Genomic DNA, 19,521 nt, shown 5'->3' on the forward strand with positions numbered 1-19,521 from the left:
AGGGTCCTTGGGGTTTGGCAGTGAATGACAGGGACGAGATAGCTGTAATTGATAGTCTTAACCACAGAGTTCAAATCTTTAACAGTAGTGGAGATTATTTAAGAGGCTTTGGTCAGCAAGGTAATAAAGCGGGAGAATTTAATTATCCTAGGGGAACAGCGTTTCATAAAAACGGCAATATTTTCGTAGCGGACGAAGGTAATCGTAGGATCCAGATTTTCAGTGGGGAGGGTGAATACTTAGGTATTTTTGATGGGAAAGGGACCCCCGATAGTCAGCTCTATAATCCCTGGGGTTTATCTGTAGACAGTGCGCGAGAGATTATATTCTTCAACAAGGTCAAGTATTATTTAGAGACGCTTTGTTTGTCCGAAAAGCGCGTGCTACAATTCATGTCCCACATCCCGCCTGGATTTTGAGCTCCATCTCGCATCCCGCCATCCCCATGTTCAAAGCCGTATCGCTTGATGTTGAAAAACAACAGAGTGAAGTTAATTTATCCTATTTATTGATAAAGAAAAAAAAGTTCAAATAAAGGGTAACAAACAGTTATATTTTTAGTCTGATAAGTGTTTGAGTGACATCTATCAGGTCTTATCAGCGAGCTTTTAACTGGGTTCGTCAGGGTCAAATTCCTGGGAATCGGTATCCAAGTCAAAATGACAAATATGCCCCTCAAGCAACGTTCCATGATTGGTTCGTGCAACAGAAAAGATTATCATAATAAACAGCCGATTCCAAGAAGAGCTAAAAAAAGAAAGTCACAAGACTTCATTGTTTCGTGTTGAGTTCCGCGAAATCGTTCCTTCGCTCGCTTGTTTCTGAAGACGACATGGATATCAAAACGTTGCTTTATAATCTCCGTGAAGAAGTGTCTTGTTCGGTGTGTTCGGACATTTTTACGGATCCAAAGCATCTTCCTTGCTTACACAGTTTCTGTCTGCATTGCTTGAAACAGTGGCACAGAACGAGCCATGGCCGAGACACGATTAGATGTCCGAACTGCCAAGCCGTTAGCAGAGTTCCTGAAAGTGGCGATCTGAAAGATCTTCCAACCAGTTTTTATCTGAACGGCTTGATTGATGTGCTTGCCATTAAAGAGTGCAAAAGCAGCCAAGTAAGATGTGGAAATTGCGACAAGAAAAGCTCCGAGACATCATATTGTTTCCAGTGCTGCATATTTTATTGTCAAAAATGCGGCCCTGCACACGACATCATAAAAAGCAATAACGGTCACCGAGTTCTGGCGCTCAAAGACTTTCAAGACAAGGACTACGAGGATGTGTTAAAGCGACCGGTGTTTTGTGCAAAGCAACGGCACGAGAAAAAAGAACTAGAATACTTTTGCAAGAACTGTGAGACGGCAGTTTGCCAAACTTGTGTTTTGATGGATCATCCTGGTCACGCCTTAGAATACATCGAAGAAGAAGCTGAACGGCAAAAGATCGAAATGACTTCAATGATTGAAACACACAGACATATTTTACAAGCAAAGTTGAGCGCTGTGAGTCAACTTGATGAAGACTTCGCGAAGCAGATACAACAAGGCGAAGACCTGAAGCAAGATGTTCAAAGAATTGTTGACAATTTAATCACCACCCTTGAAGCGCAGAAGCAAAATATCTTTGCAGCGGTGGAAACAGAAACACAGAAATCCCTTGAAAGCCTAACAGCGCAAAAGACCAAGATCGAGCATCAAATAGAGGTGGTCAAATCATCGCTGGAAAAAGCTGATAAAGTTTTGACACGAAGTGCACATGCTGAAGTCGTTCAACTAAAGAAATCATTAGAAACAATCTTAAAAGGAGTCGATCAAACCGAGCCAACTGACCGTGACCCCAAATGTCTCCCAAAATTGGTTTTCGTGGAAAATCAAAAGATGTTTGAGACTGTTAACACCAAAGAAATTGGAACTTTAGAAATACTGCAGCAAACTAAAGCAAGTCAGTCTGTTGCTGAAGGCAAAGGACTCGAAGAAGGAACTGTTGGACGTGAAACACAGTTTGTGTTGACCACAAGGAACTCTGAAGGAAGACAGTGTTACAATAAACATGACCGTGTAACGGTGGAGATCAGGGACGAACAAGGACGAGAATGCGCGATGGAAGTGCAAATAAATGACAATAAGGATGGAAGATACAAGATCAGCTATTCTCTCAGAGATCAGGGCAGATACAAAGTGACTGTAAAGGTAAACGGACAACATGTTCGTGATAGCCCTTTTTTTTGTCAGGTAAAATCATTTCAGTTAAGACCTGTTTTATCTTTTGGAAAAGAAGGTTCGGCTGCGGGAATGTTTAACTGTCCTGGGGGGGTGGCAGTAAATTCTAATGACGAGATAGCTGTAACTGATCATTACAACCATAGAGTTCAAATCTTTAACAGTAATGGAAATTATGTAAGATCCTTTGGTCGGGAAGGTAACAAAGCGGGCGAATTTAAATATCCTACAGGAATAACTTTTCATAAAAATGGTAATATTTTTGTAGCAGACAATAGCAACCATAGGATCCAGATTTTCAGTGGGGAGGGTGAGCACGTGGGTATGTTTGGCGGGAATGGAAGCCTCGATAGTCAGCTCTCTCATCCTTGTGGTTTATCTGTAGACAGTGATGGAAATATTATTGTTGTTGATAGAGGTAACAAACTGATTAAGATCTTTTCTCCTGATGGCAAGTTTCTAATGAAGATAGGTGGGCAGGGCTCTTTTTTTATCCTATCCACTGTATTCAGTGTGATAGACATCTCATAGTGTCAGACAGAGATGAACATTGTGTTAAAGTGTTCAACAGGAATGGAAACTTTCAGTACAAGTTTGGAAAGCAGGGTGGAGGGGACGGGGAGTTTAATGGGCCCCTTTGTTTGTCAGTAAACAAGTCAGGGCACCTGATGGTCTGTGATTCACGTAATGACAGAGTACAAGTATTTGAACTGAATGGAAAGTTTGTTGGCAAGTTTGGAACGAATGGCAGTAAATTAGGAGAATTTAATTCCCCATATTCTGTATCAGTTTTAAGTAATGGCCGAATTGTTGTGTGTGAGTACAGTAACCATCGAGTTCAGATGTTAGAGTAAAAATTGTCCTTTTAAAAAGAAACAGAAAAACGATTATTGTCAGATGTTTCTAAATAGATTTAAATAGTAAATAGATTGTAGTTTTTACTGAGACCCTTTTCAAGTTGTGAAATTTGTTTCATTCTCTATCTTGGAAACAGTAATCGTCTAAAATTTCTACAGTTTTCTTGCAGATGATTGAAAGTACGACAGCAGTTTTCTTGTGTTTACGTTTCTTTTTTATTTTTATGGGTGGTGGGTGGGGTGTGGTGGTGCTGTTGAAGGCAAATCAATTTTTTTGCAGGTGATTGGAACTGATAACGAAGTACATCTCCAGATCAGACTTGTCATAAAAATTTAGATAAAGACCTATTAACACTTGAAAAGTCTTTATGTTGCTTTACCAATAGCTATTTAACGTGGAACTAAATTAGAAAACTAAGAAGTAACAAGAACAAAATGGATAATTTGTTGATAAAAAGAACCTCTACGTTATGAAGGCGAAATAGTGAGAAGAGAAAAAACACATGTTTGTTCTGAACCGATTATGTAGAAGGTTAGCGGCAACCATTTGAGCTTTAAATTAAAGGCTTTTCTTAGTTTAAGGCAGAAAAGTGCTGTTTCTTATTACAAGGATATATATTAATCAAATTTTTTGGACCCTTAATTATCTTAACGATATATTTGGAACAACTCAGTTTCAGAGCTTAGCAGATAATTGGCATCCTGTTATACAAAGGAAAATATATCGTACAGTGAACATTGCTGTAATTAATTCAGTGACTTACGGAATGAAGATTTGTAAATTTTGCTTTAACTCAATAGCACTATTTCTTAGTTACAGTTCTACAATCTAGTCTCCCTCCTTTTACGGACACCTCGTTATTGTAGACAGTGGTTTTGGACCCTAGTTCACTGATAAATCTTCTTTTTAAAATTAATCATATAGATGGTCGCGTGGTCCCTGTGTGGTGTCTGTATAAACGGAGTTTGACTGTATATCTGTAAATAAATGTATCTTTTGAGTATTCATTTCTTGTTTAAGTTTATTGGAAATACAATTTAGCCGTTTTAAATATAGAACGTTTTGTAGAAAAGAAATTTCAGTGGCAATGAACAATAATAGACGGCTTTTTATTTGAAATAAATGTTAAATCTTCATTCACTTTGATCAGTAAATAAACAAAGTGTGAGTTAAGTGAAGTTGCCTGATGCTTTGAGTTCTTGTAGTATTAAATGTTCCTCTCCCTTTAGCTGGGGTGTGGTTTTCCTCTAGTCAGGGTCGGCCAGGGGGGTAAGCGGTATACCAGTATACCTGAAAAGCATGTACCCGGTATACCCAAAATTTCCCCTCAAAATCATGCAAAATACCAAAATTTGGAATAACACAGTATACTTTATACCCCAAAAGGCTCAATTTGAGGTAAAAATACAGTATACCCAGTTTAAAATGCCCCTGTATACCGTATACCTAAAACCCCTGACCGACCCTGTCTAGTTTCTCTTAAAAAAAAGAAACAAGAGAGAGAGAGAGTGCTGTTAACTTCACTGCTTCGACTAGTTTCAAAGACAGTGACAATGCAGAGCTTCTGTTCATCAAGATACCCTCCTATATAACATAAACGCCGAAGATCCTCTGTGGAGAGGTGGGGAAATCTCACAAGAAAATATATTCCTACATAACGCATACAGAAGCACTCGGCAAGCTTTATAGTGCAGTTTTTGGTTTTTTCCCATTTGAAGTTTTGAGTTAAACAATCGTTTTCCGTGCAACAACTTTTAGATTACTTGGTTCTTTGCGGTCTTTGATAATAAACTTCAAACAGTTTACAGTTTTTTAAATGAATTTAATTTACAACTTATATGCCCCTTCCAAGCAATATGTGGTCGGCCACTTTCTTGAACCCTCTTTTGTACAAATTGCTTGGTTTCCAGCTCTCTCGCTTTGATTCTAAGGAGAGCTGCGAGGTGAATGTCGAGACAGTCCACACCAATGTGTGTTTGCTCATAGGTCTTGTTTCATTTCATTATATTATATTCAGCGAAACCCAAACTTTTGTATCGGAAAAGGTCGCATTTCATTGCCAAAAGAGTTCAAAAGATAAACTCCTGACTAGAGAGTCCCAAGACTTCGTTAATTTTAATATGCCGATTTTGACGTAGACCTGTAATTTAGCCAAGCTTAGCCAGCCCAGTGCTTTCAGGCGTCCATTAGTTCACGAGGCAAAAGCGAAAAATCAAAACAAGGTTATCGGGTGTGTTTGATAATGTAGGATGTTTTTATTAGAAGGCACTAGTTGCTGTGAGCTTAAGAACTTGATCACCATGTTATAATCAAGCATCATGTAAAACTCAAAGATTAATATCCCAATGATCGCAGTGTGCAATCTCGCAATTTCTATGCTAACACATTGTATAGATCAAGTACTCCAGTCTCTTTCAAGCTTGGAAAAGACACCCCTTTTCACTTACAAAGCCAATTTTTGTAATTACTCTCCCTTCTTTATTAAGCACCCCCTACCTCAGCGCAATACAATTCATGAACAATTAAAAATACATTTGTTTTGAGGTGTTTAAAATTGTTTTGTAAGATTGTCTACGTTGTTTTTACTGGTTGAGTGACATCTACTAGCGAGCTTAACTGGGCGCATCAGGGGTCTGCTTTCATGCTTGGTTCGTATGTATCACACATATACATCAGGAAGTGGTTTTCTATACAAGTTACAAGACTTATTATTATTTCGGGGATTGAATTTACATACTGTGAAGTAACGAGTGGCGACCAAGACGATTTTCAACCAGCAAATTGGACTGAGAAAAACTCGATGATGTTATTAGGGCGATTAGTGTTTGACATAATAAAATTTGGTTTGTATCTGATCTTAAAAAAGTTGGTAAAAACGTATAAAAGCAAACGAGCAAAAAAACGTATAAACGTACGTATAAAAGCAAACGAGCTGTAGTAAAGACACTAATGGATCGTGCCAAATATCTTCCCTCGACCTCTGAGCGGAAACAGAGCGAAAAACAACAAGTAATCGGTGACCTTAAAGTCAACGGATACCCCCAAAGTTTCATCGATCGTTGCCTTGTTTCGGCTCAAGAAACCATACAGCCAGAAAACCAAGAAAGTCAAGAGAGTCCAAGGGGTTACGCTTCAATCCCTTACATAAAGGGTGTTTCCGAGAGAGGTCGACGTGTGCTTAGCAGAGAAAACATAAGAACCACTTTCAAGCCTGTTAAAACACTGGGCAGTATCTTTAAGAAACCAAAAGACCGCCCCGCCACAAATCAGATCAAGGGAATTGTGTACAAAGTCAAATGCAAAACATGTGATTTTGCCTATGTGGGAGAGAGCAAAAGATCATGGAATTCGCGCGGCGCAGAGCACAAGCCTGGCACAAGATCTAATAACGAAAGCGCAATAAGATTTCACGCGGAAACAACAGACCATGACATTCATCCGGATTATGTAGAAATTTTAGAAAGAAATGTCAACAATAGGCAACAACGCCTATTCCTAGAAGCGCTACATTCTATCCAGGACATTAACTGTGTGAATGAGCATGTGCATTTCCCACAAGTTTATTTAAAGGAGAAGTTCACTCCAGAAAAGCCATTTATTTTCTTTACGCCAATAAAAAGTTTATGCAAAGATATGTTATTCACCAAAATTTCAGCCTCCAACGTGCGCTATAACCCTACGAAATCTTTCTTTGAAGTAGCCCAAAACTCGACAACTGAACGCCGCCATTTTGGAGCCTAGTAATGTATGCGTGACGTCAAAGAGCTCAGCCTGAAGTTTGGCGGGAAAATTTTAATAGTCGAAACTCCTTGTTTCTTTGTAGTGCCGTTTGTTTGTCAAAATACAAATGAGATACAAAAATCTTTTCGCCGTCTTTCAATATCTAAAAGAAAAATTACTCAATAAGAATGGGTAGGGACGAAAAATTACTGCCAAAGTGAACACAAATATTTGTGTGTTCCGAAAGCTATACGGGAGACTGCTTTGAAGAAGATCACAGATACAGTCTCCTACGTGAAAATACCCACACAAAAAAAAGAAAGAGCCAGACGCAATACCAACCAATGATGCGTTTATCTTATTTCACTTTTTAGTTGATTTCAGGGAGGACTTTTAATCAACCAGAGAAACTCTTCTTGATCAAATATAAGATCGCAACTCCGAAAGTGAACTTTATGTCATTTTTGTAGTTGACTGACTGAACTAGAAATGTTTGAATTATTTCATTTTAGATCAAGTAAAATTTTAACTTAACTTATTACTTGTTTGTATCTTTTTCTCTGTCTTTTTCTCCTTCTATATTTATTTACATGTACAACCCAGTCATTGCATCCAAAATTTTTAACAACTTAGCCCGTTTTGTTATTTCTATTCTGAGAAGTGTTGTTGCCAATTTAAGTCAATTTTTGTTCATGCTGTAATTATTTGCCGTTGTCGTATTTGCTCGATTAAACGCGGGTAACCGATTAAACTCCGGCTTGGTATTAATAAACGCCGGGTCAAAAATGCTAACTTTTAAATAAACGCCGGGGACGTTTGATCGAGGTCCCGGCGTTTATTTGCGGTCGAGCAAACAAGAAAATATATTCTCTTGCTACGACAAACTGGTACGGTTTGCTTCTTTGGTAATTTTTTTATAATGTTCAAGGAAAGTCCGGCGTAAAATAACTAGGATGGATGCTGTAAACAAAATGAAACAGCAATGTTCGCGTTCGTGTTGTCATGACTGACGCACTGTTGTTTATAACAGTGAACGTTTATAACTGCGAAGGACGTTGGTGACATTGCCGTTTATAGACTCATTGGTTGTTTATGTTCTGCAGTTCGGTTTGTAACAAATCTTGATTGCAACATGCACGTGCCGTATGCAATACTGTTACTTTGGTAAAAATCATCCTCGGAGACCCAAGAGCAGTTTGTCGGCCGGGACGACGAGAAAAATCGTGGTTCTCGGGACTGAAAAAATTACAGAAAATTGCACTTCGTTAATAAACGCCGGACCCCGCCAAGTTTGAAATAAACGCCGGAGGTCTTTGATTTGAGAAAACACGGTAAGCAAAATGACTGACCTCCATTCTTTCCTTATTCTTTCGCCTCCTTTCGCTTGCTTGTCGTTTGAAGGGAGTTACAGAAGGAGATTTCTTAAAAATGGTTTATATTGCGTCTGGCTTTTTCTATCTTTTGTGGGTATTTCCACGCAGGAGACTGCATCTCTGATCTACTTTGAGGCAGTCTTCCACATAGTTTTCGGAACACACAAATATTTGTGTCCGCTTTTGAGCAATTGTTCTTTTAAATATCGGAAGACGGTGAAAATAAACACCTCTTTTTGTATTTCTTGGAGCTCTGTGTGAGCAAATAGTGCTGCACAAACAGGCATTTTGACAAACAAAAGCCACTACAAAGAAATAAGGAGTTTCGAGTATTTAAATTTCCCCGCCAAACTTCAGGCTGAGCTCTTTGACGTCACGCATACATTACCAGCTCCAAGATGGCGGCGTTCAGTTGTCGAGTTTCGGGCTACTTCAAAGAAAGATTTCGTAGGGTTATAGCGCACGTTGGAGGCTGAAATTTTGGTGGATAAGGTATCTTTGCATAAACTTTTTATTGGCGTAAAGAAAATAAATGGCCATTCTGGAGTGAACTTCTCCTTTAACATTGGGAACATCCCTAGAGACCGGCGGTGTATAAAATACTTATTATGCAAAAAACTGAACCAATTTTAACTCTGATGAAGATAACAGAGAGTTACCGAAAATTCAGTTTTATACGTTTTTACCAACTTTTTTAAGATCAGATACAAACCAAATTTTATTAAACTCGATGAACTTTGTTGCAACAGTTTGTCAAACTTGTGTTTTGATAGATCGTTCTGGTCACGCTTTAGAGACCGTGGAACAAAATATTAGACTGCTACAAATTGATAATTGTGGGAACACAAAGTCGCAATTTAATTAGATGAACGCTGTTAGTCAACTTGATGAAGACTTTGCTAAGCTGATACAAAAGGCGTAGACGTGAAGAGAGACGTTCAAAGGATTGTTGGCAGCTAAAATTGCAGTTGTTGAAGCAAAGAAGCAAACAACTTCTGCAGCGGTGGAAAAGCAAACAAAGAAATCACTTGAATGTCAAAAAGGCAACGCAAAACGCTGAGATCAAGCGTGAAATTGAGGTAATCAAATTATCGATCGTTGGATAAAGTTGATAAACTTGTAACATGAAGTATAAACCCTGAAGTAACCTGAAGACGTTCAATTGATAAAAAGTCGTTAAAACAATCTTGGAAGACTTGAGTTGTTGAAGCCGAGCTGAACTGAAAGGTATTTAAATTTTTGCTGTCGTGGGAAAGTTATAGGATGTTGGAGACTGTCAACACTGAAGAAATTAGGGACCGTTCATTTTTTATGGGGTGGGGGGGGGGGGCTGGTGGGATTTGATAGATAGTCACTGTTATATATAATGGCCCCCCTTCTTCATCGAAAATTTTTACCTGGCCCCCCTCGAAATCCAATTTTTTTTTCGATGACCCCCCCCCCCCCAAAAAGAAAAAACAATAATGAAGTGAAATTAAAATATATCGAGCCTTGTGACTAAAGAATGTATCAGTGTACAAAAATCACATCCCCAAATAGCTGGCATTGCCTCAACTGTTTATTGTGGATGCCGTCTGTTAGTATGGGTTCTCTGCATTTGTAACCAATAAGCTGTTGGGTTGAGTTAATGGCGTTTGGTACATAACAAAGTAGGGGGGTCTGGGGGCATGCTCCCCCGGGAAAATTTGAATTTTCAGAACCTCAGGAATGTCATTTTGGGCATTCTGGCAAGATTTTTTTACTCTTACAGAAGCTTCTTTACAACACTTAAAAGTATAATTACTTTTAGTGACCCCCCCTTACAGACCGTATTTTTTTGGCTGGCCCCCCCTTTGAAGCCAATTTTTTTTGGATGGCCCCCCCTCAAATCCCACCAGCCCCCCTACCTCATAAAAAATGAATCGTCCATTAGAACTTTGAAAATACTGCAACAATCTAAAACAAGACAAGCTGTTGCTGAAGGCAAAGGACTCCACGAAGGAACTGTTGGAGGTGAAGCACTGTTTAAGTCATTTCAGTACAGACCTGTTTTATCTTTTAGAAAATCAGGTTCGTCTGATGGAATGTTACAGGGTCCTTGGGGGGTTGGCAGTGAATGACAGGGACGAGATAGCTGTAACTGATAGTCTTAACCACAGAGTTCAAATCTTTAACAGTAGTGCTAGTGGAGATTACTAAAGGGGCTTTGGTCAGCAAGGTAATAAAGCGGGAGATTTTAATTATCCTAGAGGAATAGCGTTTCATAAAAACGGCAATATTTTCGTAGCGGATGAAGGTAACGGTAGGATCCTGATTTTCAGTGGGGAGGGTGAGTACATAGGTATGTTTGATGGGAAAGGGACCCCCTCCCTGGGGTTTATCCGTAGACAGTGATGGGGATATTATTGTTGCTGATACCGGTGACAAATTTATTAAAACATTTTCTCCAAATGGTGAGTTTTTAGTGAAGATAGGCGGGAAGGGTTCTCTTTCCCTATCCACTGTATTCAGTGTGGTTTTAGATATCTTATAGTGTCAGACAGAGATGAACATTGTATTAAGGTTTTCGACAGGAATGGAAACTTTGTTTACAAGTTTGGAAAACGAGGTAAAGGGAAGGGAGATTTAAAATATCCCCATTGTTTGTCAGTGAACAAGTCAGGACACCTGATGGTCTGTGATTCACGTAATCATAGAATACAAGTATTTGAACTGAATGGAAAGTTTGTTGGCAAGTTTGGAACAAATGGCAGTAAATTAGGAGAATTCAATTCCCCGCTGTCTGTAGCAGTTCTTAGTAATGGTCGTATTGTTGTGTCTGACTATAACTACAATCGAATTCAGTCTTTCGAGGGAACATAATTCTATCCGGCCAAGTTTTTTGAATGAACGTTGATGTGGCGAAGCAAATTTGAAACTCTTGCATGTGGATGGTATAGTATATATAGTCATTTTATTGTTATTGTTAAGTAATAGTTTTTATACGTGCTCAAAAATGTAATACATCAGTCAATTCCAGCAGTGCCCATCCCCCCCCCTCCGGGCTAACCCCCGGGCATTAGCATTTCTTTAAAAAAAATTGGCAAATTCCCCGGGGTGGGGATGAAGGAACCGGGCAAATGCCCCGCTCCCGGGTTGATTGTTTTCAATCTCTCGATAGGTGATATAAGAATATAATACAAGTTGTTGCTTCTTTGCAATGAAGAAATATCTAAAATTGAGAAAATATACCTTTAAAAACATCCACGAACATCCACGAGCTTCTCTAGTCCTTCATGAACTAGCTAATCTGCAACGTAGTCCACGTCTTGGCCTATAAACGCCTCCATCACGAATACGCGACTCACTCCACGGTTTTGAAAGCACGTGTCAAATGCCCGGGGGTCAACCCGAGGTACGCAAATGCCCCACCCTCGGGACGGGCAACATTAGGAAATGCCCCGCGGTTGCCCGGGGGGGGAGGGATGGGCACTGCTGGAATTAACTGATGCATAATAAAATATAACATTATTGGTAAATTGTTGAAAAGTAGAACCTCAGTCTGATGAAATTGGCAACATTACTTTTGTTTAGAGACTTGCACTTTTCTAAAATTCAAGGCTACTTTTTTAGAAAGAAAATCCTCTCGATTTTTCAGCGCAAAAAAAAGCAAACGAAGCGAGCGCGCGGGGGGAGGGGGCGGAAGCGAGCGAAGCGAGCGAAAGAAAAATAGAAAAAGAAAAATATTTTTTTCGCTCCCCGCCCCCCACCCCCTTGCTTCTTCCGTTTTGCGCTGGCGTCCAGTTCTCTCGCCGCGTGCTCATCGATCGAAAACACACGAAAAAATAGAGGGCTGTGAACAGTCTAAGCCGCTGTAAGAATATACCATTTTGTAGAAAAAGAATGTATGCGATAATGGACACAGTGAATAACTGATTGGTACTTAATTTCGCGTATGTCGTTTTTCACAGGGTTTTATTTTCGCCAATAAGTACGTTACATACATTAAAAACATGTCAAAAAACGTTAAAAATACGTTTCGTGGGTCTTAAATTTCGCGTTTTTTTAAAGAATCTTTCTACTGGAACTCAGTCCTTTCGCGGTCTAAGCAATTGTTTTGGTTAGCTTCTCAGCCAGTCAAGTTACAGGAAACTTTATATCCAGATCTGGCTATCCACCGGTAGGCATGAATAGATTGTGCTAGTAAATTCAGGAAAAGTTGCTTCGCAATATACCCAAAAGTTGCTCTAAAGTTGCTAAAATATCAAAAAGTTGCCACCAAAATTTAGAAAAGTTGCTTGCTCTCTCTCTTTCCTCGTCTGAAATTTCATCTGATTGCGATGCCATAAGTGACTCGTTCTTCAGCAAATACCAAGATGGCCGGCGGCAGGCTCTATGTTTAAGCGCCCGTTCCAGATAGATAGCCGCTGTCCAGATTTTTTGGGCGTAAAGCAAGTGTTATTTTATTGTCATTTTATTGTATATCCCTAGTTCTAATAAAATCAGTTTTGATAAAACCAGTTTTAATAAAATCCTTCGAAATGAAACGACCTTTTATGGTTTGCATCGGTTTTATATCAATTTGTTGCTCAAAAGTTGCCAAGGAAGGCAAAAGTTGCCCTAGGTTGCTGGTACTACAAAAAGTTGCTCAAAAGTTGCCGAGCACAATCTATTTATGCCTATCCACCGGACTGGCGAAATTAGGTAGCAATAAGGTAGCTTTTGATAGAAAAATTGTAAAATCTTCATTTAGTTTCAATTGATAATGTTAATACACAAAAGTTTAAGTAAAGAGAGCAGTTGCTTGATGCTTTGAGCAAACATTGTTTCTCGGGGAAACAAATTAAGAATTCATTTTTCTCATGGACCGACGAGTGGTCAAACACGCGAGCAAAAAATATCTTCGCACGAGGATACACGCGTGTCGCGTGTCGCGTGTCCTTGTGCGATGGGATTTCTCATGCGCTTGGGTGCTTTCACTTCCACTCGTTGGGAACTGAGAAAAATGAGAACTGCTCGTAGTCTAGCCGAACTCGGCTCGTAGTCTAGTCCACAAAGTTTGTTTTGAATCCACGAATTAAAGAGGAATACAATGTACCCAACGATGTCGCCTGCCTATTGATGCATGACTACCAAATGGCTATGATACATGCCCGGGGGGGGGGGGGTTCACCCCTAAAATACCTATACGGGCATGTGCCGCCCAACGGGGTCGTAATTTTTTCTCCCGATCTAGAACGGGGTATTCATTTTGGCTTTTGGAGACGACTCCTATGGTATTTCGAGCGGACGAAAGTTTTCAATTTACAGCAGCCAAACTTTTTTGACTTGAATTGACTTGTTTCTAGATCGGGGTATCATTTTGAATGCGAATTCTTTCAAAAACGGGGAGCTACTTTGAGAGACCCAGGCGGCACAGTCCCACCCAAAAACATACTTGAGTACATGTACAAGGCTACAGAACAGGTGGTTTTATAGCGGGACATAGCGCGAGGTGCAGCTATAAAAGGGAAAAAACACTGGTGGGCGTTAAATTAAAACGGTTTAAGCCTTTTGCAAAATCCATGGTTGGCTAAAAGGGAGTGAAACGGAAACAACGATAATATTCATAATACAGATCCAGAGCCATTGTCCACGAATCCTGATTTTCCAGTTTCGTGGCTAGCGCGGTCCGAGTGGTATTCTGGGACGTTTGGCGCCCTCTGATCAAACATGGCGGAAGCGAAGTTGCTCCTCGGGAAAGAAGTGGCAAGGTAAACTATGTTTTGCTTGAGTTTATGAGTAGTTATGGGATATATAATTACACCTGCAAAGCCTTTTAACCGTATTCCATCGGAGAAACACTCTGTTGCCGCATTCTACTGTTAAAATGTGCGTTTTATTGCATTTAAAGATTTCGTGATTTTGTGAACTTGCACGTGGGGTTTCATGGATATTCGAGAAGAAGTGCTCTAATAATGTCTATAAAATCAAAAGTTTGTCAACTCATACTAAGCCAGGGAAATGATTTAGAAGAAATAAGGGAACGCTTATTTTGAAAACATTCATTGTTTTGTTCAAAACTCCCATGTCTTAATTAAATTGGTAATTAGGAAGCTTGCGATATTATAACTGGCGATCAAATTACACTGCAACAATTGAATAAATCCCTGGGGATACGCCTCCGACCGGGGGTGTGTTCTGAACTCCTTCAATTTGCTGACCAAAATATTTGATTAGTCTACCCCTTTTACTAGGTCTGCCCAAAATGGCCATCATGATTAATACAACTGACCCAATTTCAGATCTGACATGGTAATTTAACTGAGTTTGTAAAGTTTATATGTAAGGAATGCTTGCATATGCCACTGGCATCCTGACGGGAATCCTTTGTTAAACAGCTGGGCTGCTCGTTATCTCATTTCGGGGTGTAAACTTCAGTTTTTGGTCTGATTTAGGGCGTTTCAAGTTATTTGAGCCATCATGCGAAGAATTGTAGACTGAGATAAAAATTCTATTTTTTTAAAAAAAACAATGATATCTTTTATGGGCAAAAAACTCCCATTCCCAGATTGGCCATCTTAAGGGGTTGACCAAAATTTCAGAAAAGCTCTCAGAAAACCTCTGAACCTTTCAGAAAACCTCCTGTCTGCTTCATTTCAGAGTCCATCCCTGAGACTGGCATACCTGCGACATAGTCACTGGTTGCAACCGGCAGCATTTGTGATTTTTCCCAGTCGAGCCCCTGACATATGTGCTATGTGTTGCTGCTATCTTCAAATTGGCATGAAAAGCAAAACGAATTGGAACACTTCCAACAATTCCATCTGTAAATGTGTATTGTACATGCTGTAATTGTTACTGAAGTGCTAGTTTTCACTTGTTCCCATTCTTCATGTTTCTGAAAGGGAGTGGGGGTAATAAATCCCATTTCTCAGCCCTATTGTTTTCGCTAATTTTCAAAATCCTAGTCCCATTTCTGTTGTTTTTTTTGTCTGTGATTTGCATTCCTAGTGACCAAATCCCAGCCCCAGTGACCCAAATCCCATTTTCCCAATGAAAATTTGCTTAAATCCTAGTTCCCATTTCACCCCTTCAGCCGGCCCCTAAATACTTAGGAAGAAGTTGGAGAAGATATTTAAAGTCAAGTAAAACTTGAGATTGTAAAGAATTGTGGAAAATTGAGTTTATACATGTAAATGGGTGGCAGTGGTGATGTGATGGATTGTACACAGCTTTCCATTCGAGGAATGTACTGAAACCTCTGGTTGGTATAAGAATTTCACACCTTGTCAAATTTTATGCAGTGAGATTCGTCAGAAGTTGAAGGAGGATGTTGCAGCAATCAAAGCAGAAAATGAAGGATTTAAACCAGGACTTGCTATTGTGCAGGTAACAACAATTTTAGGCGGGGTTTTAAGCAATCATTATAAAATGTTTTGTTTCCTACCTCCTTTTCTTGTAATGCCGGTTTGGATTGTTTCACCCCCAAAATACAGGTAATATTGGTTCTCTGATTAAGACTTTTAGTGGTCATTATGAATTATAATAATATACTGGTAATAATGAAACAATGATAAGAGATTGGTTGGAGAGCAGTGATCCATGACTATGCCTTCTGTTCGGGAAGAGGGGTGGGGGGAACACTTTTTTTTTCTGGTACCAAACAATCTTTTCTACCTTTTCTTAATTAAATTTTAAAGCAATGTTTTTGAATAACAAAGAGTTGACTTAAGGCCCCCCCCGGGGGGGTTAGGGTTTGGGTTAGGGGGGGGGCTTGCATATGAAAGTGACGGGGATGCTCGTCGTCTCGCTTAGGGGTGTAAATTTCGGATTTTTGGTCTCCCTTAGGGTGTTTTGGGCAAAACGCCAATATTTTAAGCCATAATGGTCTCGTTTAGGGTTACACACGAAGAAATATACAAATATAAATTCTATTCTTAGTTTTTTGGTATCTTTTAGGGGTCAAGAAAAGCTTGAGCCACACCCAGATTGGTCTCTTTTAGGAGGCCCTGCCAGGGTAAATTCCGACAACCGACATGGCCCAAAAAGCAGCGACAGCACATAAAATAAAATTGCGACAAACGACAACCCTTTTGGAAAAACTTAAATTCCAACAAGGACAAGTTATTTTTCCTTCAATTTTACTGCCGACAGCGACGCGAAGTTTGATAAAACAGCGACACGGCGCATTTTTAAATTTAGACAAGCGACGTGGGAACCCTCCCTGGCACGGCCTCTTTTAGGGGTTCTTTTCAAAATTTCCGACGAGCATCCCTGTCTGTTTCATATAGAATTCCTCCCCCTCCGGGCTTAAGCCATTACGACATACAATAGACCCTGTAGACCCATTTCTGATATTTGTTTTTGTTTCAGATTGGTGACAGGAGTGACTCAACTGTTTACATCAAGTCAAAAGTCAAAGCTGCTGAAGAGGTATGATACAATTTACAGTATAATTGTCTGCTGTGTTTTGTTCCTCAATGTTTGAGAGAAATACCGGTAACCATTATTTCTTCCAATTGAAGGAGCTAGAACAAAAACAACACATCGAATTTCGGCTTAATTTAAAATTGTCACAAACAGCTCCAGATTTCGCACGCAAGTTTGTTTACGCGTGCTTAACACTGTCCTGTGTTTTATTTCACTGGTCTTTCTTTCGTTTTTGAAAAATTACGCATGCAAAAAGACAAGGTTTTTGCTGGTGCGGCGTCTTTTTGACTTTGCTTTCACAAATGATAAACAAAGAAATCCTTTTGTTCCACAAACAATGAAGTCAGCTAAATTTTTAGGGTTACAGTCCTAGCCCTAAGGCAAAAGGTAACCCCAAGGCCTTAGGGTCGGGGTAGGAGTTTCAGATCAGGGTTACAGACTTAGGCCTAACGCAAAAGCCTAGCCCTAATGCAAAAGCTTAACCCTAGCGAAAAAGCTTAACCCTAACCCCAAGGGATTAGGGTAAGGTTTCAAGTTAAGTTTAGATCGTGCTTTTAGTGCAGTAAGCTTTCACGCCAGTTTGTTTGCGGCTAGAATATTTGTGATCCAGTAGTAGTAGGTTTGTTTTGAAGAATATTTGTGATCCAGATATAAACGTCACCAAGTCCGTGGTTTGCGCCTCTTGTGAAACGAAAATCACTTGACGGGTCGACACCGAACTCAGCGCATATTCTTTTGTATGAAGCCACGTCGTACTTGTTGTCGAACTGGCTAAATGTTGGGTCGCCAGGCAGGGCGCTAACGCTCTGAATTCCACCCATCTGAAACAATATTCGCCTGATTGTGAAATAAACATGAAAAAGATAAAAATTTCGCACAACAGGTGGCAAACTGAGAGCTGAGTGTTCTTCATCGAAAATATCTCGACTGATCCCACTGCCTGTTGTCGCGCACCAGACAGCAAAGTTAAGTTGCTGAGGCCAGTAGCTTATATTAGGGCCAGAAAGCCACCTTTTTGACTCTTTTCCTGATGTATGCTTCAGTTTTGTTTTTTGAAAAATCTCTCTTAATTTCGTTGTGAAATATTGGTCTGGTGTGACGAAGATGTTAATTTTGCTGTTAAATATTTTTTTCAAACTCGGTGCAGCTTCGTGAAATCCAACCGCGGGAATTGGCAAAGATGAGCCTTTTGCGCCACTTGGTGTTAGCTGTTGTGGAAAACCGCCTGAAATTTGATTCACCTCCAGTGCTTTTTTCATATCATGGCTCCAATATTTGCTGTTCGAGCCAAAAACATTTATCAAATTGCCTTGCTCTTCCTTGTAATAAATATCTGCCGTTGCTGTGTGGTTGTACGCGAACTCAACCTGTGCAACAAATTTTGTTCGGTCAGCGTTTGGATATTTTGCAAGAAAAGGTTTCCACGCATTGTCTTTTGCCGCTTCAGAAATTTTAGTTGCTTCTGGGGTTTTCATCCACTTCATAAAATCTCTTGTTTTCGCATCCATGGTCCTCTTTTATATTAAACATTTTTTATTTTTATTTAATATAAAAATGGTTGTGCTTACTGTCACCACAACAGAAAATCCTCACACTGTGAATTTCGATTATCCTTTTCCAAAACCGAGCTATATCAGACTTCTGTCATCTCATATCCCTAACTCTTGGTTTAATCTAAAAGAGGAGGGAAAAATCATTTTTATAAATGAAGATGAAAAGCCGATCGATGTGCCCTTTCCAGCTGGTCATTACACTCTCAAAAGGTTGGCGAGTGAATTGAAAAATAATTTTTCTAAACATCGTATTGAATTGCCCACAGATATTAATACTCCACTTGGCCAGCTTGTAATCACAAATGCCCAGTTTAAAAAATTAATTGTTGATCCAAATATGTCTAATTTACTACTAAGAAAAAATTATACTTCGCATTTGGAACATGAAACTAAAATAAAAAGATTAAATTCTCCCACAACTTATTTCATACATTGTGATTTAGTTGACAGAAAACAAAATCTTTTTAATGGAAAACCGTCTTCCGTTTTGGCTTGTTTTGATATTCAAGGAAAAGCTTACGAAACAATTAATTATCAAAGCACACAACAGAATGTGTTGCGTGACGTTACGGCTGAAGAAAATGTATCATCTCTGACTCTTTCGATTAGAGATGAGAATGGAAATCCATTCGATTTTAAAGACTCAAATCTTACATATGAGCTGGAATTAAATTAAATTAAATACAAAATTAAATTTTATTGTATACGACCATGTCATCCGCAAATGTGCTCCCGAGTGCCCCTGCTTATGGTGTTCACGAAGAAGACAGCGTAAAACACGCGGAAACTCAAACTTTATATCCCGCTTTACCGCAACAGAATGACTTCCGTTTGCAAAAAGCGAATGAAGTTTTGAAATATTTAAGCGAAGAAGTTGACCACTATCGGCTGGTTGCAAAAAAATACAAGCGAACAAAGACAATTATCAACTACGCTTGCTTCATTGCTGGTGGCGTTTCTGGTGCCCTTTCAGCAGGGGGGGTTGGTGCTGCAATGACAGGGATTGGCTTACCTGCGGCTCTTCCGATTGGCATCGTTGCTGCTACGTTCGGTGCCAGCGCTGCAGTGTTAACCGGTTTTTACAAAAAACTCGAGCCCAAACTTATTAAGCACTGCAAAATCATGGCCCTTGCCATGTCAAAGTTTGATACTGTCAACCGAATTCTTTCCAAATCTCTTGTTGACGGTAAAATAACAGATGCTGAGTTTTAGAGCGTTCTTAATGAGAAAGAGGGTTATAGATTTCAAAAAGAAATCTTTCGTAAAGGCACACTTCCAAAAGAAAGTAAAAAGCAAAGAAGTCCTGATATTGAACGGCTGAGAAAACAGATAAAAATGGAAGAACTGGAGAAATTAAAAAAAACGGATCTCAGCCGAGTCGAAATCAGATTTGAGAAAATAAACACTGGATTTCATCTGAGTGTGC

The 19,521-nt window shown here is 39.5% G+C and overlaps 1 protein-coding gene and 1 pseudogene across 1 annotated transcript in view; both read left to right on the forward strand.

The window, feature by feature from the left end:
- The first annotated feature begins 667 nt into the window (after window positions 1–667).
- LOC144629961 (E3 ubiquitin-protein ligase TRIM45-like) lies at window positions 668–3,090 on the forward strand (annotated as a pseudogene).
- A 10,714-nt stretch (window positions 3,091–13,804) lies between these two features.
- LOC144630973 (C-1-tetrahydrofolate synthase, cytoplasmic-like) overlaps window positions 13,805–19,521 on the forward strand; it is a 47,668-nt gene continuing 41,951 nt past the window's right edge. Inside the window, exons 1-3 of the mRNA XM_078489325.1 lie at window positions 13,805–13,883; window positions 15,417–15,501; window positions 16,486–16,545. Of these exons, the coding sequence (XP_078345451.1) occupies window positions 13,843–13,883; window positions 15,417–15,501; window positions 16,486–16,545 (186 nt within the window). The 5' untranslated portion in view covers window positions 13,805–13,842. The remainder of the gene's footprint in view (window positions 13,884–15,416; window positions 15,502–16,485; window positions 16,546–19,521) is intronic.

The sequence above is a fragment of the Oculina patagonica genome, chromosome 11 (genome assembly GCF_052425735.1).
Source record: "Oculina patagonica isolate OP01 chromosome 11, crgOcupat, whole genome shotgun sequence".
NCBI classification, from domain to species: Eukaryota; Metazoa; Cnidaria; class Anthozoa; order Scleractinia; family Oculinidae; genus Oculina; species Oculina patagonica.